This window comes from Ovis aries, chromosome 12, assembly GCF_016772045.2.
Source record: "Ovis aries strain OAR_USU_Benz2616 breed Rambouillet chromosome 12, ARS-UI_Ramb_v3.0, whole genome shotgun sequence".
NCBI classification, from domain to species: domain Eukaryota; kingdom Metazoa; phylum Chordata; class Mammalia; order Artiodactyla; family Bovidae; genus Ovis; species Ovis aries.
This window is the reverse complement of record NC_056065.1, coordinates 18,290,697-18,318,386: the sequence shown is the minus strand read 5'-3', so window position 1 is coordinate 18,318,386 and position 27,690 is coordinate 18,290,697. Positions and strand designations below refer to the sequence as shown.

The 27,690-nt window shown below is 38.7% G+C and overlaps 1 protein-coding gene across 1 annotated transcript in view; it reads left to right on the top strand.

The window, feature by feature from the left end:
- The window catches only part of USH2A (usherin), a 983,289-nt gene that overhangs the window by 780,478 nt on the left and 175,121 nt on the right, over nucleotides 1-27,690 (top strand). Inside the window, exons 57-59 of the mRNA XM_060396021.1 lie at nucleotides 15,378-15,485; nucleotides 24,725-24,908; nucleotides 25,848-26,005. Coding sequence (XP_060252004.1) covers nucleotides 15,378-15,485; nucleotides 24,725-24,908; nucleotides 25,848-26,005 — 450 coding nt within the window. The remainder of the gene's footprint in view (nucleotides 1-15,377; nucleotides 15,486-24,724; nucleotides 24,909-25,847; nucleotides 26,006-27,690) is intronic.

The window sequence follows — 27,690 nt, the reverse complement described above, 5'->3', positions numbered from 1 at the left end:
TGTACTACTAATGTACTGAAACAGATATAGTACATATCACTTTTGAAACAAAGAAAACATAGTTTGACCATCCATATTCCAAAATGTGGACATTTTTTACATGAAGATTTTACATTTAGGTAACTCCATCATGTGTTCCCATAGTATCCTACACTTGACTCTCATGGTATGTATTATGCTTCATTGAATATCCTTTTACTTGTCTCTACTCCTCAACCAGAAGTTAAAGTTTTTTTTTAAGAACAGAGACAGCAGCTTCCTTTTGCCATTGTGTTACCTGTACTGTGACCTATCCCAGTAACTAACAGACATTAAGTGTTTTGAAAATCCTTATTGAATGAATAAATGTTGAGTAGTAAACTCTTGGGTTGGCCAAAAATTTCATTCCAGTTTTTCCATTACAGCTTACAGAAAAATCCAAACAAAAATTTGGGGCAACCCAGTAGTATCTGAACTAGATTCCATGATTGGTTGGATATAAAAATCACAGTCAGACACAGCTAAAGCTCAGGATGGGTGACACAATCTGCAAAGCCCAATGCAAAATGAAAGCATGGGGCTCCTTTGTTCAAAAATCATTAAGAATTTCAGGATGATGAAAACTGACCCACGCTCAGGATCCTTCTAAGCATGGTCTGAGGTTACTATATAGCTTTTGTGCCTTGGTCTCTGGCAGTTTGAATTTATTGGCAGTAAACTTCTTTTTTAATTATATTAGAGTACAGTTGATTTACAAGGTTGTATTGCTTTCAAGTATACAGCAAACTGATTCATACACACACATATATATACATATATCTGTTCTTTTTCAGATTCCTTTTCCTTATACGTTATTACAAAGTATTCAGTAGAATTCCCTGTGCTGTACAGTAGGTCCTTGTTGATTATCTATTTTATATATAGTAGTGGTCACTATAAACAAAGCTATTGGAGGTGATGGAATTCCAGCTGAGCTATTTCAGATTCTAAAAGATGATGCTGTGAAAGTGCTGCACACAATATGCCAGCAAATTTGGAAAATTCAGCAGTGGCCAAAGGACTGGGAAAGGTCAGTTTTCATTCCAATCCCAAAGAAAGGCAGTGCCAAAGAATGTTCAAACTGTTGCACAATTGCATTCATCTCACACACTAGCAAAGTAATGCTCAAAATTCTCCAAGCTAGACTTCAACAGTACATGAAGTAAGAATTTCCAGATGTTCAAGCTGGATTTAGAAAAGGCAAAGGAACCAGAGATCAAATTGCCAACATCTGTCAGATCATAGAAAAAGCAAGAGAATTCCAGAAAAACCTCTGCTTCACTGACTACACTGAAACCTTTGACCATGGAAAAATGGACTGGTTCCAAATCGTGAAAGTAGTTCATCAAGGCTGTATATTGTCACCGTGCTTATTTAACTAATATACAGAGTACATCATGCGAAATGCCAAGCTGAATGAATCATAAACTGGAATCAAGATTACCGGGAGAAATATCAGTAACCTCATATATGCAGATGCCACCACCCTTATGGCAGAAAGTGAAGAGGAACTAAAGAACCATCTGATGGAAGTGAAAGAGAAGAGTGTAAAAGCTGGCATGAAAATCAACATTCAGAAAAACAAAGATCATGGCATCCGGTCCCATCACTTCATGGCAAATAGATGGGGAAACAATGGAAACAGTGATAGACTTTATTTTCTTGGCCTCCAAAATCACTGCAGATGGTGACTTCAACCATTAAATTAAAAGATGTTTGCTTCTTGGAAGAAAAGCCATGACCAACCTAGACACCATATTAAAAAGCAGACATATTACTTTGCCAACAAAGGTCCATCTAGTCAAAGCTATGGTTTTTCCAGTCATCATGTTTGGATGTGAGAGTTGGACCATAAAGAAAACTGAGCGTCAAAGAACTGATGCTTTTGAACTGTGGTGTTGGAGAAGATTCTTGAGAGTCTATTGGATTGCAAGGAGGTCAATCCTAAAGGAAATCAATCCTGATTTTTTATTGGAAGGACTGATGCTGAAGCTGAAGCTCCAATACTTTGGCCACCTGATGGGAAAAAGTGACTCATTGGAAAAGACCCTGATGCTGGGAAAGATTGAAGGCAGAAAAAGAAGGGGACTACAGAGGATGAGATGGCTGGATGGCATCACCGACTCATTGGACATTAGTTTGAGCAAACTCTGGTAGTTGTGATGGACAGGGAAGCCTGGCATGCTGCAGTCCATAAGGTCTCAAAGAGTTGGACGCAACTGAACTGAACTGATATAGTAGTGGGTATCTTTAACTGAAACAGGATGAAAACTGGGATGGCTATTGTGTCCTCAGAGCAGCTTCAGAAGCTCTGATGTCATGCATGATACTCTGGGCTGTTTTCCCCCACTACCACCTGACCACTGGCCATCAAGCATCAGACCTGTGAAAGTAGATGTGAGAATTCATTTTATTTTCATTTTTCAAATTCCAAGGAGCCTAAATACTTGCAAAAAATGGCACAACATCAACCACTATTTTTTCTTCTCTTTTATCATTCTTACAGATATAATATTAGAGCCAAAGCATTATATGCATTAGCTATCTAGACACCAGTATTTAAAAGAAAAAAAAAATCCCTTGGAATCCCAGATATTCCAAGCTACTTTGACTGGGCAATCACTACTTCTGTTTCATTCCCAGCAGTTCTATCCAGTTTCCTTCTTCTCTGAGATGTATGTCTTTGTTGTGGATCATTTAAGCATCAGACTTTGCTGCTACCTGATGCCACATTTTGTTCTAGAGAAGATTCTGATTGAAAATGTAGGATAAAAGAGGCTTTGGTCTAATACAACACAAACTCCAAGGCAGAAAAATATTTGCTAATACAGTGATACAAAAATCAAAAGCAAGGGTCTTTCTTTCTGGCTTACTTCACTCTGTATAATAGGTTCCAGTTATGCGAGACAGCAGAAGAGACACAGATGTATAGAACAGTCTTTTGGACTCTGTGGGAGAGGGCTAGGGTGGGATGATTTGGGAGAATGGCATTGAAACATGTATAATGGATGCTTGGGGCTGGTGCACTGAGACAACCCAGAGGAATGGTACAGGGAGCGGGGAGGGAGGGGGGTTCAGGATGGGGAACACGTGTATACCCGTGGTGGATTCATGTTGATGTATGGCAAAACCAGTACAATATTTTAAAGTAATTAGCCTCCAATTAAAATAAATAAATTTATATTTTTAAAAAAAGCAAGGGTCTTTTCTTGGATTATCTTATTAATATTTTTAATGTTAATACATTTGGAAAGAGAGCCTGCCAAATTAGTGACTCATTCAGGAAGTGTCTTGTAATGAATCTGATCACTCTGATACTAGGGAGAGGAGCTTAATTTCTGGTGTAGAATTACACATTAAATAGAGAATTAAGAATGCAAATAAGCTTTGTAGCAAGTAGTCAGAATTGAAAGTTCTAAGTTATTCCACTGGTATTTGCAAATGCAAGAGCCCCCTAGTTTTGATGTTTTGATGGCTGGTCCATATGAGACATCAACTGAACTCATACGTCAAAGCCTTGATGCAAGAAATGGACAGTGCCAATGGCTGCTCTCAGAGAGGCAAGAAATTGGCTTGACTAAGAGGGATGGACACTGCTGAGATCATGATGGATGATACTATTAGGGAAGAGGGACCCTAGCTTGTGAGCTCCTGAAATATTTCACAATCAAATTTTGTGACACAAACCATAATTTAAATGCACATTTGGTGTATCTAAAGTGATTCCATGATCCCTTGGGATACCAGTTTTCAAATTTCTCAATTTTCACGTGGAATCAGGTTAATCCAAAGTCGAGCCTTGACATAGCTCTACTCATCACAGTGAATGCTGGATGTTCCTGGGAATCTCCACGAGCAGAAATGTTCTTGGGTGAGGGAGGGGAGAATCATTTAATGAGATCCCAGGCAAGTGGAGGCAAAAGACAGCTCTTTTCAACAGTAAAACTAGATATGTGGTTCACATGGGCCGGGGCAAGCATCTAGTTTGGATGAACTGGTGCCAGGACAAGTAACTGCCCGCAGAGTGGGCAATACCTGGTAACCACCTAACAAAAGCTTTTTCGAGTAATTCAGGCCTCTCAGTGCTTGAACTAATAACTAACCAAGTTGACTGAGGAACTTGTGAAATTACATATTCTCTAGGATTATTTGGTAATTCTTTGGAAGAATAACAGATGATGTTTAGGACAACGGAATGACTATTTTGAGGTAGCACTAGCTATCTGAAACTGTAATGAACAAAAAGCTTTTTCGTGACTGCCTGGAGATTAAACACAAGAAACAAGCTGTTCTTTATAGAGTACATCCAATATAACTTACAGAGCTATGAGTTTTGTTTTCCAAATCATCTTTTTATGATCCATAGGCAGACTTTTTGCAGTCTTTTTAACACATATTTACTCTTGAAAGGAATGTTACTTGAAAGTGTAATTGTAATGAGTTTGGTTATAGTATGCCCCTTTCCTTTAAAAGAGAGCATGATTCCCTGTAGGGAAATTCAGGTAATTTGCAGCCACAGTAATCTTCACTCTACTGAAATGTTAAATACTTGGCTTTTCTCCATGCGTTTGTCTTTCTCTGTTCTACAGCCGCTATTTCTTACTCTTTTAATTCAATGCTGAGCAGTTGAATGATGTTTTCTTTTCTCCTTCCACTCTTTGACTTCAGGATTAAGTTACAGTCAGAACGGTTCCTTGGAGACATCTCTTTATTTCCCTCTTCTCATCCTGATCAGTTCATGAGTAGCTTTCAATTGGTGTGCCCTTTTCACTGCCTGTTGCTAATATTTCAAATATATCTCATTTTAAGGACTACCAATAGGGGCTTCCTTAAAGTGACAGCAAATTCCAGTTGAAATGTGTTGATTTTATTGAGTTTTACAGAGTCAAATATATGAAAGGTCATCCAGGTCATGTAAATCATCTATGCCTCATGGCAGTCCACACTTGACTTACAGACTATTGGAACCAAATCTATTAGTAAATCAATCCTCTAACAATACGAAAAATACAAGACCTAAGAAATTGTTGTTCAGTCACTAAGTCAAGTCTGACTGATGAGTGAGTAATGCTATCTAACCATCTTCTCCTCTGTTGCCCTCTTCTCATTTTGCCTTCGGTATTTTGTGGCATCAGGATCTTTTCCAGTGAGTCAGTTCTTCATATCAGGTGACCAAAGTGTTAGAACTTCAGCTTTAGCAACAATCCTTCCAGTGAATATTCAGGGTTGATTTCCTTTAGGACTGGTTGATTTGATCTTCTGGCAATTCAAGGGACTCTCAAGAGTCTTGTCCAGTACCACAATTCGAAAGCATCAATTCTTCAGCACTTAACTTTCTTTATGGTCTAATTCTCACCTTTGTACATGGCTACTGGACCTAAGAAAAGAATAAACAAATGTTGGATGCATCTGTTGTCTTCTTTCATATTAGCCTGTGGTTCAGTTAAGCAGTCTATATTCCTGTGCTCACAGTTTACATATATGGGAACTGAGGTCAATAAGCTGGCTTGTGGTAGTAGCTGATAGGTAGATAAGGATTAGACCCAGAGTCTGACTTCAGACTGCTAAGCTGAGTCTGACTCTGTACATGAATTGTGCTCATATTCCAAATGAAAATATTCAAATACTTAGCCCCATGTGGATTTTTAATATTACCAGAAGTGTTACTAGGCCTTGAAGGATCTGTGTCATTTTACTTAGAAGCCTCATAGGATGGATCCAACTGCTCCGGCTCACATTTTTCAGCCCAAAAAGAAAAGAAAGAAAGTGAAGTCGCTCAGTCATGTCTGACTCTTTGCAACCACATGGACTGTAGCCTACCAGGTTCCTCCATCCATGGGATTTTCCAGGCAAGAATACTGGAGTGGGTTGTTATTTCCTTCTCCAGGAGATCTTCCCAACCCAGGGAGTGAACCTGGGTCTCCCACATTTTGGGCAGACGCTTTACCATCTGAGTCACTCAGGGAAGTCCCAACTGCCCAGAATTGCATCCTGACCTCACCCTTTCTTATCTCTGTTAGCAGAGGTGAGTTCCTTCATCTCTCTATGCTTTGGCTCCTGTTATCTGAGCAGAGAACAGCAGTTCCTCTGGGAGTAATTGTCTTACTCCCCAAGGGCTTTAATGGTGTCAGTTGATGTCTAGGAAGTACATGGAAGAAGGCCTGCGAGTAGTAAATATTAAGTAAACTGTAGTTTCAGTATACACATCTGAATGCAGAGTTCCAAAGAATAGCAAGGAGAGATAAGAAAGCCTTCCTAAGTAAACAATGCAAAGAAATAAGGGAAAACAATAACATGGGAAAGACTAGAGATCTCTTCAAGAAAATTAGAGATACCAAGGGAACATTTCATGCAAAGATGGGCACAATAAAGGACAGAAACTGCATGGATCTGACAGAAGCAGAAGATATGAAAAAGAGGTGGCAAGAATACACAAAAGAACTATACAAAAAAGATCTTCATGACCCAGATAACCACGATGGCGTGATCACTCACCTAGAGCCAGACATCCTGGAGTGTGAAGTCAAGTGGGCCTTAGGAAGCATCACTATGAACAAAGCTAGTGGAGGTGATGGAATTCCAGTGGAGCTATTTCAAATCCTAAAAGATGATGCTGTGAAAGTGCTGTACTCAATATGTCAGCAAATTTGGAAAACTCAGCAGTGGTCACAGGACTGGAAAAGGTCAGTTTTCATTCTAATCCCAAAGAAAGACAATGCCAAAGAGTGTTCAAACTACCACACAGTCACACTCATTTCACACTCTAGCAAAGTAATGCTCAAAATTCTCCAAGCTAGGCTTCAACAGTACCTGAACCGAGAACTTCCAGATGTTCAAGCTGGATTGAAAAAAGTCAGAGGACAATGTATGGTGAAACCAATACAGTATTGTAAAATAAAGTAAAAATAAAAATTGAAAAAAAGAGAAAAAAGGCAGAGGAACCAGAGATCTAATTGCCAACATCTGTTGGAGCAGAGAAAAAGCAAGAGAATTCCAGAAAAACATCTGCTTCATTGACTGCACTAAAGCCTTTGACTGTGTAGATCACAACAAACTGTGGAAATTTCTTAAAGAGATGGGAATACCAGGCCACCTTACCTGCCTCCTGTGACAGCCGTATATAGGTCAACAAGCAGCAGTTAGAAATGGACATAGAATGATGGCTCCATATTGAGCAAGGAGTACATCAAGGCTGTATATTGTAACCTTGCTTATTTAACTTATATGCAGAGTACATCATGCAAAATGGTGGACTGGATGATACAAGCTGGAATCAAGATTGCCGGGAGAAATATCAATAACCTGAGATATGCACATGACACCACCCTTATGGCAGGAATTGAAGTGGAACTAAAGAGCCTCTTGATGAAAGTGAAAGAGGAGAGTGAAAAAGCTGGCTTAAAACTCATCATTCAAAAAACAAAGATCATGGCATTTGGTCCCATCACTTCATGGCAAATAGATGGGGAAACAATGGAAACAGTGGCAGACTTTATTTTCTTAGGCTCCAAAATCACTGCAGATGGTGCCTGTGGCCATGAAATGAAAAGACTCTTGCTCCTTGGAAGAAAAGCTATGACAAACTTAGACAGCAGTATCAAAAAGCATAGACTTTACTTTGCCAAAGAAGATCTGTATTGTTAAAACTATGCATTTTCCATTATGGATGTGAGAGTTGGACTATAAAGAAAGCTGAGTGCCAAAGAACTGATACTTTTCAACTGTTGGAGATGACTCTTGAGAGTCCCTTGGACTGCAGGGAGATCAAACCAGTCATTCCTAAAGGAAATTAGGCCTGGATATTAATTGCAAGGACTGATGCTAATGCTGAAGCTCCAATACTTTGGCCACCTGATGTGAAGTACTGACTTACTGAAACGAATCACCAGTCTAGGTTTGATGCAGGATACAGGATGCTTGGGGCTGGTGCACTGGGATGACCCAGAGAGATGGTATGGGGAGGGAGGTGGGAGGGGGGTTCAGGATTGGGAACACATGTACACCCGTGGCGGACTTATGTTGATGTAAGGCAAAACCAATACAGTATTGTAAAGTAAAATAAAGTAAAACAAAAGAAGAAAAAGACTGATGCTGGGAAAGATTGAAGGCAGGAGGAGAAGGGGACAACAGAGGATGAAATGGTTGAATGGCATCACTGACTTGATGGGCATGAGTTTGTGCAAGCTCCAGGAGTTGGTGATGGACAGGGAAGCCTGGCATGCTGCAGTCCATGGGGTCCCAAAGAGTTGGACACAAAGAGTTGGACTGAACTGTAGGGAACTGAAACTTTAATTGGTATGTTCTTTATGCAATCAAATAAGCAACTTCCTTAGAGAATAACTGCTTTTCTCAAAAGATACATTTAATTAATGTTTAGAGTTCAGTGAAAAGAGGAGAAAAAAATGAATAAAACCCAATTTTGTTTTTTAACTTTTGTATTAATTTGTGTTTTGAATGAAATCCTTCCATTGTATTTCACTTTAAGAACAACTACGGTGGTTTCTATCCCTTTTATATCATTCAGATACTGTTTAATCTTTAGAGGGAACTCAGTCATTGAAAATTTTCAGTGTGTTTGATATAACTCTTATCTGATGGAGATAGCACAGGACTTGGTGTTAAAATCATTGGTTTGTCCCTACTCCAACCCAACCATTTGTTCACTGTGTCCCTATTTGATTCTCTGAGCCTGTTTTCCTACCTTTGAAGCAGGAACAATATTTCTTGTTCTGGTGATATTAAAGGCGAAACCTCCTCACCCTTTTACCAGACTTTTTCATGTTCTTGCTAATTCTCGCTCCCATAATCTGGTACCTCTTTGCTGCTGCTGCTGCTGGTACCTCTTTATAGCTCGTATAAAGGCAGATCAGCTCATACACATAATAATAGCTGCTTATGCTCGCTGTGTGTAACATAGAAGACTCTGACCCTGTGTGTACACATGTAACATTATTAGCAATTATAAGAGTAGTATCACTTATAACTCTGTTTCTTGAAGGTTACCGAAAACAGTTTAACCAGGGTTCTACAAATGGGCACTTAAAGGCTCATGAAACAAACAACAAAAATCATGTGTAGACTTTAGGTGTGGCTCACTCAAGGCTACCAAATGACATCAGTTCAGTTCAGTTCAGTCACTCAGTCATGTCTGACTCTTTGTGACCCCATGGACTGCAGCACTCCAGGCTTCCCTGTCCATCACCAACTCCTGGAGTTTACACAAACTCATGTCCATTGGGTCAGTGATGCCATCCAACCATCTCATCCTCTGTCATCCCCTTCTCCTCCTGCCTTCAATCTTTTCCAGCATCAGGGTCTTTTCTAATCAGTCAGTTCTTTGTATCAGTTGGCCAAAGTATTGGAGTTTCAGCTTCAGCATCAGTCCTTCCAATGAATATTCAGGCCTGATTTCCTTTAGAATGGACTGGTTGAATCTCCTTGCAGTCCAAGGGACTCTTAAGAGTCTTCTCCAACACCACAGTTCAAAAGCATCAATTCTTCGGCGCTCAGCTTTCTTTGTAGTCCAACTCTCACATTCATACGTGACTACTGGAGAAACCATAGCTTTGACTAGATGGACCTTGGTTGGCAAAGTAATGTCTCTGTTTTTTAATATGCTGTCTAGGTTGGTCATAACTTCTTCCAAGGAGAGAGCATCTTTTTAATATCATGGCTACAGTCACCATCTGCAGTGATTTTTCAGCCCCCGCAAAATAAAATCTGCCACTGTTTCCACTGTTTCCCCATAAATAGATAGGGAAACTTCTGTGTATGCTTGTCACCTCTTCTTAATATCTTCTGCTTCTGTTAGGTGCACACCATTTCTGTCCTTTATTGTGTTCATCTTTGCATGAAATGTTCCCTTGGTATCTCTAATTTTCTTGAAGAGATCTCTAGTCTTCCCCATTCTATTGTTTTCCTGTATTTCTTTTGCCCAAATGACATTTCCAGGACACAGTTGCTTTTCATCTGAACTCTCCTCCATTCTCAAGCTTTATGTGGTGGAAAAAGAACCATTTAAAATGAATGAAAGTTCTGTTTCTAAGCCTAGCTTTCAGCGGCCTGAATGAGGTCACAGAACGCTGCTACCATTTCTCAGAATTGAGTGTTGATATCTGTCCTGGCCTGGGTGAAGTCAGCTCTCAACCGAGCACAAGGCCTGATAGTGGCCAAAGACTGGTTTCTCCAAAGAAAATTCAAGTTTTGTTATAAAAAATGTATGACTATACTCTGGAAGTTAAATATAACAGGTGTAGAATCACATGACACAAGCTGAGTGAGTAAAGTTCCTCGGTCGTGTCCGACTCTTTGCAACCCCATGGACTGTAGCCCACCAGGCTCCTCCATCCATGGGATTCTCCAGGCAAGAATACTGGAGTGGGTTGCCATTTCCTTCTCCAGGGATCTCCCTGACCCAGGGGTTGAACTTAGGTCTCCTGCATTGCAGGCAGACGCTTTCACCTCTGAGCCACCATGATATTGAAATGAGTCTGAATCTATGCTTGATCCACCTGGTCCTTTCACCTGGTCAGAAGCCCTACACTGCAGGGGCAGAAGCATCTCTGGGAGACAAACTGCTCACGAATAAGCCATCATCCCTGCCCCCTTCACTTCCAGCCTCATGCCTCACACTCTAATCTTTCTTCTTCTTCAAACTTTGCTGCTTTTCTCCAGTTCTCTACTTCCACTCCTTTTGATTTGGAGATGTCTTTGAACTCTTCTGCCTTATTTTTATAAGTAGTTCTTTTTGAAGTATAGTCGATTTACAGTGTTTCAGGTATATAGCAAAGTGATTCAGTTATATATGTGTATGTGTGTGTGTGTGTGTGTGTGTATATATATATATGTATGTATTTCAGATTCTTTTCCATTATAGGCTATTACAAGATATTGAATATAGTTCCCTGTGCTATATAGTAGTACCTTGTTTGTTACCATTTTCTGTATCAGTTCAGTTCATTCTCTCAGTCATGTCCGACTCTTTGGGACCCCATGGACAGAAGCACACCAGGCTTCCCTGTCCTTCACCAACTCCCAGAACTTGCTCAAACTCATGTCCATGGAGTCAATTATGCCATCAATCATCTCATCCTCTGTCGTCTCCTTCTCCTTCTGCCCTCAATCTTTCCTAGCATCAGAGTCCATTCCAGTGAGTCAGTTCTTTGCAGCAGGTGGAGGCTGCTCACTGGGCCGGGAGACCCGATCGCCCCGGTCCCGCCCGCGGCGAGGATGCCCGACCGCGCGACGCACCCTCGGGTCCGCGAGGGTCGCGGTGCGCCGCCACCACCGCGCGGGAGGCACGGGGGGGAGGGGGGCGGGGGGGGGGGGCTGCGGGGGCGGGGTGGTGCGGCGGGGAGGAGGGCGGCGGGCCACCCTCCTTTCTCCCTCCTCCACCCCGCCCGGCCTGGAGTTTTAGCTTCAGCATCAGTCCTTCCAGTGAATATTCAGGACTGATTTTCTTTAGGATGGACTGGTTTGATCTCCTTACAGTCCAAGGGACTCTCAAGAGTCTTCTCCAACACCACAGTTTAAAAACATCAATTCTTCAGCACTCAGCTTTCTTTATAGTCCAACTCTCACATCCATACATGACTACCAGAAAAACCATAGCTTTGACTAGATGGACCTTTGTTGGCAAAGATATATATATATGTGTGTATATATATATATATATATATATATATACACACACACACACATATATATACACACAGAATAATATTTTCTGTATAGTAGTATAGTATAATATTAAAGTATATTATAAAATATAGTATAATATAATGTAATATTTTCTGTATAGTAGAGTGTGTCTATTCATCTCAAACTCCTCATTTATCCCTCCCCAACCCTTTTCACCTTTGGTAACCATAAGTTTCTTTTCTATGTCTGTGACTCTATTTCTGTTTTGTAAATAAGTTCACTAGCATCATTATCTTTAGATTTTACATAAAGTGGTATCATATAATATGTGTCTTTCTCTCTCTGACTTACCTCACTTAGTTTGATAATCTTTCGACTTTTTGACCAATGCTCTCTGCTTAATACTCAGTTCTGCATCCTGCCCATCACCCTTAATCCTGGTATTCCAGTGTCTCCAAGAGATGTATGTTCCTTCACTATCTCTGGCCCGATCCTCTGCTAAACCACGCCACCCCTCTCAATTTAACCACCTTGTGGCAGCCTCCTTTGGCACACCCTCCTCAGTCTAGCAGAACTTCTTTAAAGGCTGATTTCTCTGCTGTTGTACCACCTCCCTACATCTGTCTTCTAGTGTGAAATGGATGACGCTCAACCCCCTTTAGAAAAATTTTGTAAGGAAAAAACAATTTCTATTTTTATATATTTAGATTTTCTTTTAGCAACAGTCCTCATTACAAATACCTTCAACCTTCTAATCAATCTTAGTACACCTCTGGGATGATGTTTTCTCTTGTTTTCCTAAGACCCATCCTAAATTGTCCTTCAAAAGTCTGAAACCAGACCAACCAGAATACAAAATGTGAAAGAGAACAAAGGCTTTTTTCGGTCAGACTATTCCAGAGAAAAATCAACTATTGCTTCAATTTTGCTAGCCATACTTATGCCTAACATTCAGAAAAAAAAATCTAGAAAATATTTTTTGTTCATAAATTATATTAATTTGTTTTTATTTTAATAGTATTATGCAAGTAGAGAAGAATCTCCTACTCAGTGAAATTGATGCTGTGGGCAAGAGTCCCTATGGAATGAAGAGGAAGGGCCTGTTTGGTCACATCACACTTGCGATGGTACATGTACATATCATAGCATCACAACCATGCCTTATTGGGTGCTTTTATGCCCTGGCCTTCCTTAAACAATTTTTGAAACATGTTGAATACATGGGGAGAAATGATTTTAAAAACATTCAAAGATACCATCCTTACCCTCAAAGGGCTTACCTTCTAAGTGAGAAAGTAAGATATTCAGATACAGTGGTGTTACAAGGGTCAAGACCCCATTTTTCAGTAATGGGAGTAAAGAAGGCAACTTTGTCAGACTAAATCAGTCACCACCATCCCTGACCTTCATTCTTAAATATTTCTCTTGAGCTCTATATTTTATCATCTTGAGCATTTTCCTATAAGCTTTTATCAAACCCACAAGGCTTGGAAATGGCCTAGATCTTTCATCATATTCCTCATCTGTAAATCAGGTAAATATGAGAAGTATGTAAATCCTCCATAGCAGCCAAGTAGAAGATCATAATCAAATAAGTATCCACATCTTATCATTAAATTGATAAGGAAACACTAAGTGTTTTGAAGCTGAATCCCAAAGCAGCTCCAGCTACAGAACATTATGGCTTTAGCAGAGAGGCCAGACTACTGCTCCAATTCTAAGTGAACTAGTTAATTAATTTTTTCCTTCACTTAATGAGCACCTACTTTGTGCCTGTCACTATTCAAAGGATACAGTTGTGGGCAAAAGCAAGTCCTTTTTAGGCTTATGTCACAGAGGTAGAGACAAGCGTTAAAGAAATAAACATCAGATAGTGCAGAAGGCTATGAAAGAATAAAGTAATTTGAGAGGATAAAAAGTACTGGTTGTTGTGTGTAGATAAACTGACCAAAATCTTTTAAAATATAGCATTTGAATAGATATACATAAAGTGACAGAGTGACACATAAATGTCTGGAAGGAGAGTCTGCTCACCAAAAGAACAGGATATGTGAAAACAGCTCAAAATTCGTGAAAAAATAAGTATAGAAACTTATTGGTTCCATGCTGTAACTTAGCCCAATTATTTGACATAGATATTGTCCTGTTCTTTTATCAGAAAATATTTTTAAAGCTTTGGCTTTGTTTTACTTTTCCCAGGAGTTAAGGAAACAAATGTTAGCCTCGATGTATTCTTGTTGAATGCTGCTGAGTCTTAAAGTTGCTTCTACTAAAGTAAAGTACTACTCTACGTGCTTCTCAACAGAGACTAGATGCAGAGATTCCTTATTTTACAGATCAGTAGATCAAAGCAGAATGAAGCTAAGTAACTTCTGAAAGGTCACTGGCCATGCAGTGGTGAAATCTAACAATATATAACTTTATTTTGTATCGGGTTATAGCTGATTAACAAAGTTGTGACAGTTTCAGGTGGACAGAGAAGGGATTCAGCCATCCATATTCATATATCCTTTCTCCCCCAAATTCCCCCTCCCATCCAGGCTGCCACGTAACATTGAGCAGAGGTCCCTGTGCTATGCAGTAGGAACTTGTTGTTGATCCATTTTAAATATAGCACTGTGTACAGACAGAGAAGGAGAAATATCAAAATGGCATTCCTTATATATGGAATCTAAAATTAAGTGATACAAATGAATTTACAAAAGAGAAACAGGCTTTGGAAATGAACTTATGGTTACGGGGGGCACGTGGGGGGAAAGAAGCAAACTCTACTTAGGGAGTTTGGAATGGACATGGAACAGTATATAACTGTTATCTGTGAATTGCCAACAGATATCAGTATATCTGTTGTCAGTGGATTGCTGTTCCTTCTTTTCCTGAGAATTTATTGAGCAATTACTGTGCTACATTATACATCTTATTATAAAAGAAATAGTAAACACTGTTCCCTCTTCATAATATGTCTAATCTATGTGTAAACACAAGACAACATACCTTGCAAAAAACTACAGAATTGTGAGATGGTACAGTAGGAGCATATATGGTAAAGAAATGCAAAGTTAAAAGAAAAGTTAATATGAGCCGAATATGGCTTGAGGCTAAAAATGTTGACTCTAACCTTCTTTTTATTTTTTTCTCCCTGCCCCTGTTCATATAAGAAGCAGTTGCAGGAACTGGGATGGTTAGCCTGGAGAAGAGAAAACTCAGGGGTATTTGATAACTGTCTACAAATATTTGAAGAACTGTCATGTGGAAAAGAAATTAGATTTGTTCTCTGTGTCTCTAGTGGTTGGAAGTATTAGAAAGAATTCACCACAATATAAAGAAGGACTTTCACACCAAACAAAGAGAACTCTAGAGCTCTCTAGAGATGGAATAGGCTGTTTGGGAGATGGAGCACCTCGATCCTCTAGGCAGGGGAGTCTCTTTAATGATACCTGGTACAGGGGAATTAATGGAAAGATGGATGGATGAATGAATGGATGGATGACAAGAATTTTCAAATCTCTTTGAAGGCTTAGAATTTGTTGTTTTGCAGTTGAGAAATGAAATGTCTTTTAATACGGAGCTGCTTATGAAGTTCCTTTCCCCCTTGGAGTGTTTTCTGCTCTTAAAAATTTTGGATATCATATCTGCAACTCTGCATGTGACTGCTAGTGTTTACCTGATAATAAATAATCCTCTCAAGAGGTACTTGATTTCTTGTTTGCTCTTTCTAGGTCTCCAGCCATACACCAACTACAGCTTCACACTTAGAGCTTGTACATCTGCTGGATGCACTTCAAGTGAGCCTTTTCTAGGTCAGACTCTGCAGGCAGCCCCTCAAGGTAATTAAAAAGTACCCATGGTTGGGAAAAAGAAGTTTTCATATGGTATTTTGACATGAACTCTGTAAACTCTATCATAACAAACGAGGAAGAAGAAATAAAGTATATGGATCCAAAATAATATTCTAGCTTCCTGTTTTCCAAGTTTAGTTAAACTATAAGTCTCCCAAGGCAGTTTGCTTTCAATTCCTTAGATGTGGTTTTCCTTGGAAGAAAAAAGATACTGTGTACTTGGATATGAAATTCCTCCAAAAATCAAAGGTTAAATATTCCCAGTGCAGCTAAAATATAACAAGCACCACACTCCATGTTGAAGCTGATAAAAATATTCACTGCCCATAAGAACTTGCAATCAAGTAGAAGTGATAGGGTAAGTAACCAAATTGACATAAAGAGAGAGAATCTTAGAGGTGATGTTAAATGAGAATTAATGAACAGAATGCTCAGGTTAATCTTGGAAGGGAGAGATTACAACCCATCAGGGACTTCAAGAAAGATCTTAGAGGGTAGATGCCTTCTGAGATGGACCACAAGGATCAAGAATTTCGACAAGTGAACAGATGGAGGAAATATACTATCAAATACAGCTTGAGGGATTGGGAAGTGGGACCATCACCTTAGAAATCAAATTGGCAATGTCTGTTAAATGTAAAATGTTGGTTCCCCGTGACAGAGCAGCTTCAATTTCATTATCTAATGCCAGAAAATAACACTTTCACAACTGCACAAGGAGGCATGTACCAGGTTGTCTATTGAAGCCTTTATTGTTGTTGTGGAATGCCAAGATATTGGAAGTAATCTAAATGTCTTTGAGTCAGGGAATTGCTAAATTTATTCAGATATAGTCACGTTATGGAATTCCATCAATTTAAAGAAACAAGGTGATCTGTACATATAATATAGAGTTATAGAACTGTGTTAATATATGGCCTCTTTATGTCTAAAGCCACACATAGAAAATTATATTCATTTCTGTAGATAAATGCATAGGAAAGATTCTGGAGGCATGCATATCTACCTGATAACAGTGGTCTTTGGGTTAAGAACTGGGACAGATAGTATCATTTACTTTTAGAAGAAAAATATGCTCAGAAACTTGGGCTAGTGATCAACTAATTATTTTGTTAATCTTTATTATCTGCTGTTTTCCATGTGGGGAAACAAGAGGCATAAATAACCTTCTGAACAGAAATGTAATATTAATGCTCATCAAAGAGTCCTGAACTACTTGTCCATTACTCTTCTAATGAAGGGGTTGTTGTACCTCAGAATATTAGACCTGAACTTCCTACCAGTAAATGGGGAATAAAATGGAAAATTCCACATATGGGGCATATGGCTCCTCACCAGGAATTCACTAATGATGTTTTCTATATAAAGAATGTTTCATGTCAAAAAGCTTAGTGTTCCTTTGAAAGGAAGAAACCAGCAGTGGATTTTTTGGAAAGGGAAACTATCAAATGGATACTTTGATGATAATGGATAATTTCTAAAGGATCTATCAATCAGTTTTGGCTGAAACTAAAGCCTGATAGAAGAACAGGATCTCTCCACTTTGCTCATCCAATCCATATATTTAAATTCTTGGGCAATATGGATCTCTACTCTCACTTTGTCCAAAACAAAAAACATTTTCTTGAAAGAGCTCAGATTTCATGACTTAAAAATTATAGCTTTCAACAGTGCTGGGGAGTATGAGATGAGAAATGTTTTACTTGATTTGCTTTTTAACTTTATTCACCTTTCCTTTAATACAAATAACTGAGCAAAGAAACAGTAAACTAAATGGGCTTTCCTCTGCAGAAGGAACATGGATTTAGAATCCATTTTCCGGCTGTATAAGTGCCAATTGTGAATAACTTGTATGAGAAATAAATGCAGTCTGAGTGCTTAACTTGGAGGTTGTAAGGGAACAAAGCAGCAGTAACATTAAGTTGTGTTGTTTTGCTAAAGTGGAAATAAACATATTATATCCTCTTAAATTAATAATCCAAGTATAACTAATTTTAACAGGCCTAGTTGAATGATCAGACATAATTTGACGGTCTAACATTTGAGTGTCTAAGTGGATATGGAGAGAATTAAAGGAAGCATTTGTTCACAGCCACCCTGAGAGTTCCTTATGTCTGTCATTTTCAATCTATGTAAAAAAGAAGCTAAAACATATTATGACCCCACTGGTAAGCTGGTCTTGATTCTGTATAATTTTGGCCTCCTGGAAAACAGTGTACCCTTAGTCAAGTAGTGGGAAGAGCTTGAACTGGATTATTGCTCTCTTTTAAGAATTGCTGCCTGGTGTCTCAGATGGTAAATACTCTGCCTGTAATGCAGGAGACCTGGTTTCGATCCCTGGGTCAGATAGTTCCCCTAGAGAAGGGAATGTCTACCCACTCCAGTATTGTTGCCTGGAGAATCCTAGGGACAGAGGAGCCTGGCAGGCTACAGTCCATGGTGTCACAAAGAGTTGGATATGACTGAGCGGCTAACACGTTTACTCATGATATCCTTCCTTGAAGAATAAAGACTATTTGTTTTTACCCACACATCCACAGTGCTCAACACACACACAAAAATGACACATTTGAATAGAATGTTAAATCAACAAATGAACAAATATTGAACAGTCCAGAAGTCAATGCATTTCTGACGTTAGCCAATAAAGACCTGGTTCTTTTTATTAACTTCCGAGGGAAAGCCAATCCACAAAAAAATGTTGGTATTTTTGACTTGGAATGATTCATATGGATTTAAGAAGTGGGTAATATTGCATTTCACTCAAGTCAAAGTTAAGACAAATCCAATAGACATGTTCCTTTTTCAGCAGGTATTATATCAAGAGAGGTTATATTATATCAAGGTTTCCTTCTGACCTTTCCCCCTTAAACCTCTCAGCTAGTTTACCGGCTCCCCACTCCACTTCTAGAAGATTTCCCGCATGACCATCCATTTCCTTCTCTTAAATTGCCTCAATTCTGCCCTCCCATATTGTAGACCAGTTTTCTGATGTCACTGAGACCTAGGCTCTGTGAGGGAGGTAGATTCTTCACCTGAGACCTTAATAAGACCTCTCACCAAAGGCAAGTCTTATTCTATCAATGATTTCTTGCAGTTGCCAAGATAAAAGTGTCTCCACATCATTCAGTTCAGTTCCGTTCAGTCACTCAGTCATGTCCAACTCTTTGTGACCCCATGGACTGCCTCACGCCAGGCCTCCTTGTCCATCACCAACTCCCGGAGCTGGCTCAAACTCATGTCCATTGGGCCAGTGATGCCATCCAACCATCTCATCCTCTGTCATCCCCTTCTTCTCCCACCTTCAATCTTTCCCAGAATCAGGGTCTTTTCCAATGAGTCATCTCTTCATATCAGGTGGCCAAAGTATTGGAGTTTCAGCTTCAACATCAGTCCTTCCACTGAATATTCAGGACTGATTTCCTTTAGGATGGACTGGCTGGATCTCCTTGCAGTCCAAGGGATTCTCAAAGTCTTCTCCAACACCACAGTTCAAAAGTAAAAATGGAGCACTTACTAGTTTTTCACACATTCCAATTTCATCTTATAGATCAAACCAATGGACACAGGGTTATTAGCAAATGGACAGAGCTTTCTCCTGCTTATATAAATATAAAACTCAAGTTTCATTTAAAACATAAGCAACTTCAAAATGTGGCTTCATTTTATTTCATTGACTCCTCTCTACCCACAGGCTACACTCACTGAAGCAAAATAGAAACTAAGCAATAGCCTTTTCTAGTACAGTGGTGATTTTTTAAAACATCCTTCAAGGTGAGAAAAACAGGACTGCAGGGAGCATATTATGAACCAAAGCTTTATACTTTATCTCTTAAATCAACAAATTAACATCATGTTTGAATCAAAACTCTAATTAGTTGGTTGAGTCATTTAGCAGCTGTTGGCAGAGCGACCCAGACATAAAAGTATGTTATGATTTGTGTATTTGTCCAAGTATCTAACATAAAGTGAGCTTTCAGAACAAAATAAACTACTTTCTTCTCAGAAGTAGGTTGTTCTTAGAAAATCAGTAAGTTTGAGCCATGATTAAGTCTATCTTGATTCTTCCAGAATGTTGCAAGTAAATTGCATTTGAATGCCCTGAGATTTTTTCTTATAAAAGTGTTGAAATCTTACCCTTTACTGAGTAACTTACACAGGAGATACAATCAATCAAAAACTATTGGTTATTGGGAACCTAATATTGAAATGCTCTTGATCCCTGTCTCCTGTATAATGTCACGAACCTCTGTCCATAGTTCATCAGGCACTCTGTCTATCAGATCTAATCCCTTAAATCTATTTCTCACTTCCACTGTATAATCATAATGGATTTGATTTAGGTCATACCTGAATGGTCTAGTGGTTTTCCCTACTTTCTTCAATTTAAGTCTGAATTTGGCAGTAAGAAGTTCATGATCAGAGCCACAGTCAGCTCCCAGTGTTATTTTTGCTGACTGTATAGAGCTTTTCCATCTTTGGCTGCAAAGAATATAATCAGTCTCGTTTTGGTGTTGACCATCTGGTGATGTCCATGTGTAGAGGCTTCTCTTGTGTTGCAGGAAGAGGGTGTTTGCTATGACCAGTGTGTTCTTGGCAAAACTCTATTAGCTTTTGCCCTGCTTCATTCTGTACTCCAAGGCCAAATTTGCCTGTTACTCTAGGTGTTTCTTGACTTCCTTCTTTTGCATTCCAGTCCCCTATAATGAAAAGGACAACTTTTTTTGGATGTTAGTTATAAAAGGTCATGTAGGTCTTCATAGAACTGTTCAACTTCAGCTTTTTCAGCATTACTGGTTGGGGCATAGGCTTGGATTACTGTGATATTGAATGGTTTGCCTTGAAAATGAACAGAGATCATTCTGTCATTTCTGAGATTCCATCCAAGTACTGCATTTTGGACTTTTTTTTTTTTTTTACCATGATGGCTACTCCATTTCTTCTAAGGGATTCCTGTCCACAGTAATAGCTATAATGGTCATCTGAGTTAAATTCACCCATTCCAGTCCATTTTAGTTCTCTGATTCCTAGAATGTCGATATTCACTCTTGCCATCTCCTGTTTGACCACTTCCAATTTGCCTTGATTCATGGACCTAACATTCCAGGTTCATATGCAGTATTGTTCTTCACATCATCAGACCTTGCTTCTATCACCAGTCACATCCACAACTGGATATTGTTTTTGCTTTGGCTCCATCCCTTCATTCTTCCTGGAGTTATTTCTCCACTGATCTCCAGTAGCATATTGGGCACCTACCGACCTGGGGAGTACCTCTTTCAGTATCCTATCATTTTGCCTTTTCATACTGTTCATGGGGTTCTCAAGGCAAGAATACTGAAGTGGTTTGCCATTCCCTTCTCCAGTGGACCACATTCTGTCAGACCTCTACATCATGACACATATGTCTCGGGTTAGACAAATGCAAAAAAGAAAAATGGCTGTCTGGGGAGGCCTTACAAATATCTGTGAAAAGAAAAGAAGTGAAAGGCAAAGGAGAAAAGGAAAGATATAAGCATCTGAATGCAGAGTTCCAAAGAATCGCAAGGAGAGATAAGAAAGCCTTCCTCCGCAATCAATGCAAAGAAATAGAGGAAAACAACAGAATGGGAAAGACTAGAGATCTTTTCAAGAAAATTAGAGATACCAAGGGAACATTTCATGCAAAGATGGACACAATAAGGGACAGAAATGGTATGGACCTAACAGGAGCAGAAGATATTAAGAAGAGGTGGCAAGAATACACAGAAGAACTGTACAAAAATGACTTTCACGACCCAGATAATCATGATGGTGTGATCACTCACCTAGAGCCAGCCATCCTGGAATGTGAAGTCAAGTGGGCCTTAGAAAGCATCACTACGAACAAAGCTAGTGGAGGTGATGGAATTCCAGTGGAGCTATTTCAAATCCTGAAAGATGATGCTGTGAAAGTGCTGCACTCAATATGCCAGCAAATTTGGAAAACTCAGCAGTGGCCACAGGACTGAAAAAGGTCAGTTTTCAATCCAATCCCAAAGAGAGGCAATGCCAAAGAATGCTCAAACTACCACACAATTGCACTCATCTCACATGCTAGTAAAGTAATCCTCAAAATTCTCCAAGCCAGGCTTCACTAGTACGTGAACCGTGAACTTCCAGATGTTCAAGCTAGATTGAGAAAAGGCAGAGGGACCAGAGATCAAATTGCCAACATCTGCTGGATCATTGAAAAAGCAAGAGAGTTCCGGGAAAACATCTATTTCTGCTTTACTGACTATGCCAAAGCCTTTGACTGTGTGGACCACAATAAACTGTGGAAAACTTTGAAAGAGATGGGAATACCAGACCACCTGACCTGTCTCTTGAGAAACCTGTATGCAGGTCAGGAAGCAACAGTTAGAACTGGACATAGAACAACAGACTGATTCCAAATAGGAAAAGGAGTACGTCAAGGCTGTATATTGTCACCCTGCTTACTTAACTTCTATGCAGAAGACATGAGAAATACTGGGCTGGAAGAAGCACAAGCTGGAATAAAGATTGCTGGGAGAAATATCAGTAACCTCAGATATGCAGATGACACCATCCTTATGGCAGAACGTGAAGAGGAACTAAAAAGCCTCTTGATGAAAGTGAAAGAGGAGAGTGAAAAAGTTGGCTTAAAGCTCAACACTCAGAAAATGAAGATCATGGCATCTGGTCCCATCACTTCATGGGAAATAGATGAGGAAACAGTGGAAACAGTGTCAGACTTTATTTTTGGGGGCTCCAAAATCACTGCAGATGGTGACTGCAGCCATGAAATTAAAAGATGCTTACTTCTTGGCAGGAAAGTTATGACCTACCTAGATAGCATATTCAGAAGCAGAGACATTGCTTTGCCAACAAAGGTCCATCTAGTCAAGGCTATGGTTTTTCCTGTGGTCATGTATGGATGTGAGAGTTGGACTGTGAAGAAAGCTGAGCGCCGAAAAATTGATGCTTTTGAACTGTGGTGTTGAAGACTCTTGACTTCCAAGGTCTCTTGGACTGTAAGGAGATCCAACCAGTCCATCCTAAAGGAGATCAGTCCTGGGTGTTCATTGGAAGGACTGATGCTGAAGCTGAAACTCCAGTACTTTGGCCACCTCATGCAAAGAGTTGACTCATTGAAAAAGACCCTGATGCTGGGAGGGATTGGGGGCAGGAGGAAAAGGGGACGACAGAGGATGAGATGGTGGATGGCATCACCGAATTAATGGACATGAGTTTGGGTAAACTCCGGGAGTTGGTGATGGACAGGGAGGCCTGGCGTGCTGTGATTCATGGGGTCGCAAAGAGTCAGACATGACTGAGCGACTGAACTGAACTGAACTGAACTGAACTGAATGTTGAAATTAGTTTTTAAAAGCTGAAGAAGAGAGTTACAGTGTCTATTCATAACATGAACAGATGACAACATGAAATGGGAGACTGATCTTTCTCATTTCTAGGTTCTCCATCAATATGTTTTTATACTTATAAAGAGTACTTAAAATTTGACCTTGAATTACTGTTGTTTGTATATACATTTTATCTTTTATACAGAAAGTTATCAATTCCTTGTAAAAATGAGCCATATCTTAGTCATATTTGCATTCCATAAGTGTAATAATTTGCAGGATATATATTTTCAATAATTTTATTCATTTAATACTTATTAGGCATTATGCTATCCATAAAGGTACATGGACTACTAATACAGAGAAAATCCCTGCTTTCATGGGGCTAACCTTATTAAAAGCAGGATAGAGAAATAGTCATAAATACCTGAAAATAATTATGATATAAAAAAAGGATTATGATGTTATGCATGTTGAGAGGAAATAGAAAAGAGTGTATATATGATCAAGAGGAACAAGGTGGGTATCACTTTAGACTGTATTAAAGTTATGGTTATGTAATAGTGGTCAAATAAGCCCCCCCAATAAGATGATATTTACACTGGTCACTGAATTTGGAGAATAAAATGCATAATTGTCATTGTGTCATGAACAAAGGTGTTCCCGTCGTAGGGACTGGAAGTGCAAAAACTCAGTGGTGTGAAAGAAGTTGAAGCATTCTTAGGCTAGAAATGAGTCTGGTGTGGCTAGAGCTTCGTGAATGGTAGAGAGAATGGTGCCAGGTAGGCCAGAGCTAGAAAAATGTAGGACCATACAGGGTTGTATATTTTACGAAGATTATTTTAGCTTAAATACACACTTTATATACTTTTATAAAGGTTACAATGAAATAAAGATGGACAAGATGTAAAACATGGACACTACTTTATCACAGGAGTTCATGAGAGGGAGAAATGTAGTTTGGATCAAGAGAGGTCAAAATATAAGGTCTATGCACATTCAGAGTAGAATCTGCGGGACTCGATGATAGATTCCATTTAGGAGTGAAAAACTAAAAGCCTCAAGGATAATTTTTTGTGTTTTCCCCAAGAAAATGAATAGTTGGATAAGAGTGGAAAACAAATAGATGGTAGACCAGAAAACCGCGAGTTCCATTTTTAGATGTTTTAGGTTTTTGAAGTGTAATTAGTCATCCAACTGGAGGTGGACAGTGTTAGAGAGTAGAGTCAAGGGCGTGACACTCAGGAGAGAGATTTAGCACAGAGTTGGGCATCGGGCAGTGCTCAACATATAGACAGTGTTTAAAACTGAGACTAAATGATCATCTACAAAGAGAGTGTTAGGTAAGATGAGGAGACGGAAGTGTAGAGAGTCTAGTTCTCTAAGGCGCTACATCATTTTGGAGTACAAGAAGGAAAGAGAAGCCAGTAAATGAGACTGAAGGAAGTAGCCAGAAAAAAGAATCAGAGAGCAGTGTCAGAAATGCAAAGTATGCTTGTTCATTGAATTTGGCAATTCAGGCAAACACCAACACTGGATTATGATACCAAGTAAATAGGCATCCAAGTTGAGATTCCCTGGATAGTCTCTTAGGCCTTCCTGACACTCAGATTAACAGCCAACATAGAGAAACTTCCCACCCCTAGTTGTCAGATACTAGAGGTAATTCATAATAATAATAATAATTAAAGCATTAAAAAATACATTAGTATCCAGTTATATATCTTATCTCTAAAGCAAATAAAATGTACTTTTGTTGCTCACCATGATATGTATTTTTTTATCAACAGATAAAAATATCATAGTATGTGAGGGATGGTATGACTTTTGATAATATGCTTATCTTATCCTGACAATAAAAATTCATAGTGTTATCTTTGCCAGGAGTTTGGGTGACACCTCGACACATTGTCATCAATTCTACAACAGTGGAATTATTTTGGAGCCCTCCAGAAAAGCCCAATGGCCTCATTTCTCAATATCAATTGAGTCGTAATGGAAGCTTGATTTTCGTGGGGGGCAGTGAGGAGCAGAACTTCACTGATAAAAACCTGGAGCCCAACAGCAGGTAAACTAAAAGAAAACTTTAACAGTCATACAAGTGAGAATTTTAGGTTTTTTCAGGATCAAGAATAAGTCCATCTCCAGCTGAAACGATATTATATCAATTGGTTGATTAATCTCCTCATGTATTAGCTATTCCATAGCTAATAAGATCTCTTAATCTATTTCAGACTGAAGACCTAAGCACTAGCTCATTGTACTAGTCCTCAGAGGATGTGAAATTCCTTTAAAATGTAAATAAATAATTAGTCTTTTATTTGACATGAGAACTTTTAAGTATACAAAATATACAAAGTATTAAATTTTTTAAATTATCAAACGATCTTCAAAAACATGCATCCCTAAACAAGCAAGAAAAGAGATTTAAAGAGGTTTGTTTTACATCAACCGCCGTTATATCTGGTATAGTGTTTTCTCTACTTGTGATACTATGTATAGACATGAGTGGATTGGGGGGAAAGTTCCACATATTTGCAATTCATTCCCATTCATTTCTCAGCAGAGATAAAATATATCTTGGATCAACAGATGTTTTATTGCAGGGAGTAGAGTTCAATTTAGTTTTATTGTAGAGAGTAGCAGATCAATTTAGAAACATCTTTCTCTAAACATACTTCCCTAAACGCTAAGCCATTAAAGATGGAGAAGGTTCATTTGAATCCTCCACAATCCCCCAGCACACTCCAAGACTTTCCTGAAATGTTTAAGAAAAGCAATTAATTACTCAAGGGTTAAAAATAAAATGGGAAAAGGACCAAAACAGTGGAGAGAGCGTTGCCTGTGGTAGGAAAACTATAAGCTCTATAGTAAAGTTTCTGAATAGGAAGCAGGGAATTTGCAGCTTGTCACAAATTTAGGACTAAGCAATAGATAGAAAAGTCAACAATCAATGTTCAATTCCCTGTGCATTGCTTTATCACAATTCTTTCTTTTTGAAATATAGATATGTTTATAAGTTAGAAGCCACAACTGGAGGTGGCAGCAGTCCAAGTGATGAGTACATTATACAGACACCTATATTAACGCCAGAAGAAATCCAGCCTCCATATAACATCACAGTAATCGGGCCTTATTCCATATTTGTAGCTTGGACACCACCAGGTAAGAAACAGAACTAGTGTGTGTGTATAAAACATTTTAGAGGAAATTAACTGGAGATAGGATGAAAATGTGAATTTAGTAAGTCAGAAAGACACAATCTGTCTCTGGATAAATATAAACAGAATAAACCAAATCATGCTCACAAGACTTTATATGCATAAGCATTTATCCACACTCACAAGTGTTTATATGCATAAGCATTTATATACATACATATAGATCGATAAAGGTATAGGTGTGCAGATGAAGATATAGATACCTAGATATATACATTTCTATCAAAGCAATACTTTCAAATACCAGCACCTAAAAATCTCTTCTTGTTCATACATACCCAAGGTAAGTCACATAGGTCTGAATTACCTTGAACATTCATTTCTACAGGATTCCCCAGACTGAATCATTGGTGTTATAGTAGTGAATGGGGATTCAGAAAAAAATGGACCACTGCACCCAAATACCTTGAGTTGTGACCAGTTGTGTTAGCTGAATTTTTCCTCTTTGAGCTCTGTAGCTTCTATCAAACCATTGACTTAATAGTGGGTTGCTTTTGTAGTTTAGTGCATTATTATTTGGAATATAATAATCATCCTTAGCCAAAATTCTGATTGCATTAACTCTGTGGGTTAAAGATTACAGTGAAATCTTCTTGCTTTGTCTTTTAACATGCAAGGTATATGGAAGTTTTGTTTCAGTAAAATTTAAAACTGATTTTTATTGTGTTATGCACTTCAAAGATATGTGGTTTTATTTTGAACATCTATTCTTAATATGAAGTTGAAACATGAAATGAACACAAAACCCTGTTATCCCCATCAGGTTAAGTTTAGCCACGTTTCTACATGGTACTGAAAATAATTGGTTAACAGTCATTTGGGCTATCAACAGATCTGTTTTGTAAAATAATTAACAAAGACTTATTTTTCATTGAACATGATTCAGTCAAAACAGGTAATATAGTCATAAACATAACATAAAGGCCTAAATGTATAAAACTTAAATTCTCATGAACCAACATCCTTCTGCTGTTGGTTTTAAGAACAAAGTACAAACATAATCTAAGAACAAAGACAAAAGGGTCTTTTTTGAGTCAAATCCACCGACAAAAATCTCTCAAGACTTTCTAAGCAAAGACAAACTAAGTTGCTTAATATATTTAGTTGTTAAATATAAATGATTCCTTTCACCTTTGTTTTAAAATGAATATGTAACATACTAAATTAAACAAATCAGGAGATAATCAATAGCACCAGAATGTGTTATCAAGTGCTGTAATCCTTATCTCAGTTTTAGAAGCATAGATATTCTTGAACTCTGCTTTTAACAGAGGAAAACCTAAATCTCCTACTGTGGAAAATATATAAATTTAGGGACTTCCCTGGTGATCCAGTGGGTAAGACTCGATGCTCCCAGCGCAAGAGACCTGAGTTTGATGCCTGCATGGTGCAAATAAGACCCAGGGCAGCCAAATAAATAAATATATATTTTTAATCTGCAAATTGATATGTTCTTTTATGGAATTTATTTCTCTCTTCATGGAAGAGCATGACTATGTTACCTCCTTTTAGCATGTTTCTCCATCGCGTTTTTATGGTGTCGTGATGTTTTTGCCCCTCAAAGTAAAATGAGGCATCACAGAGCCAGCCTAAGGTCAGATTCAGCCTGATGGCTGGAGACTTCTCAAA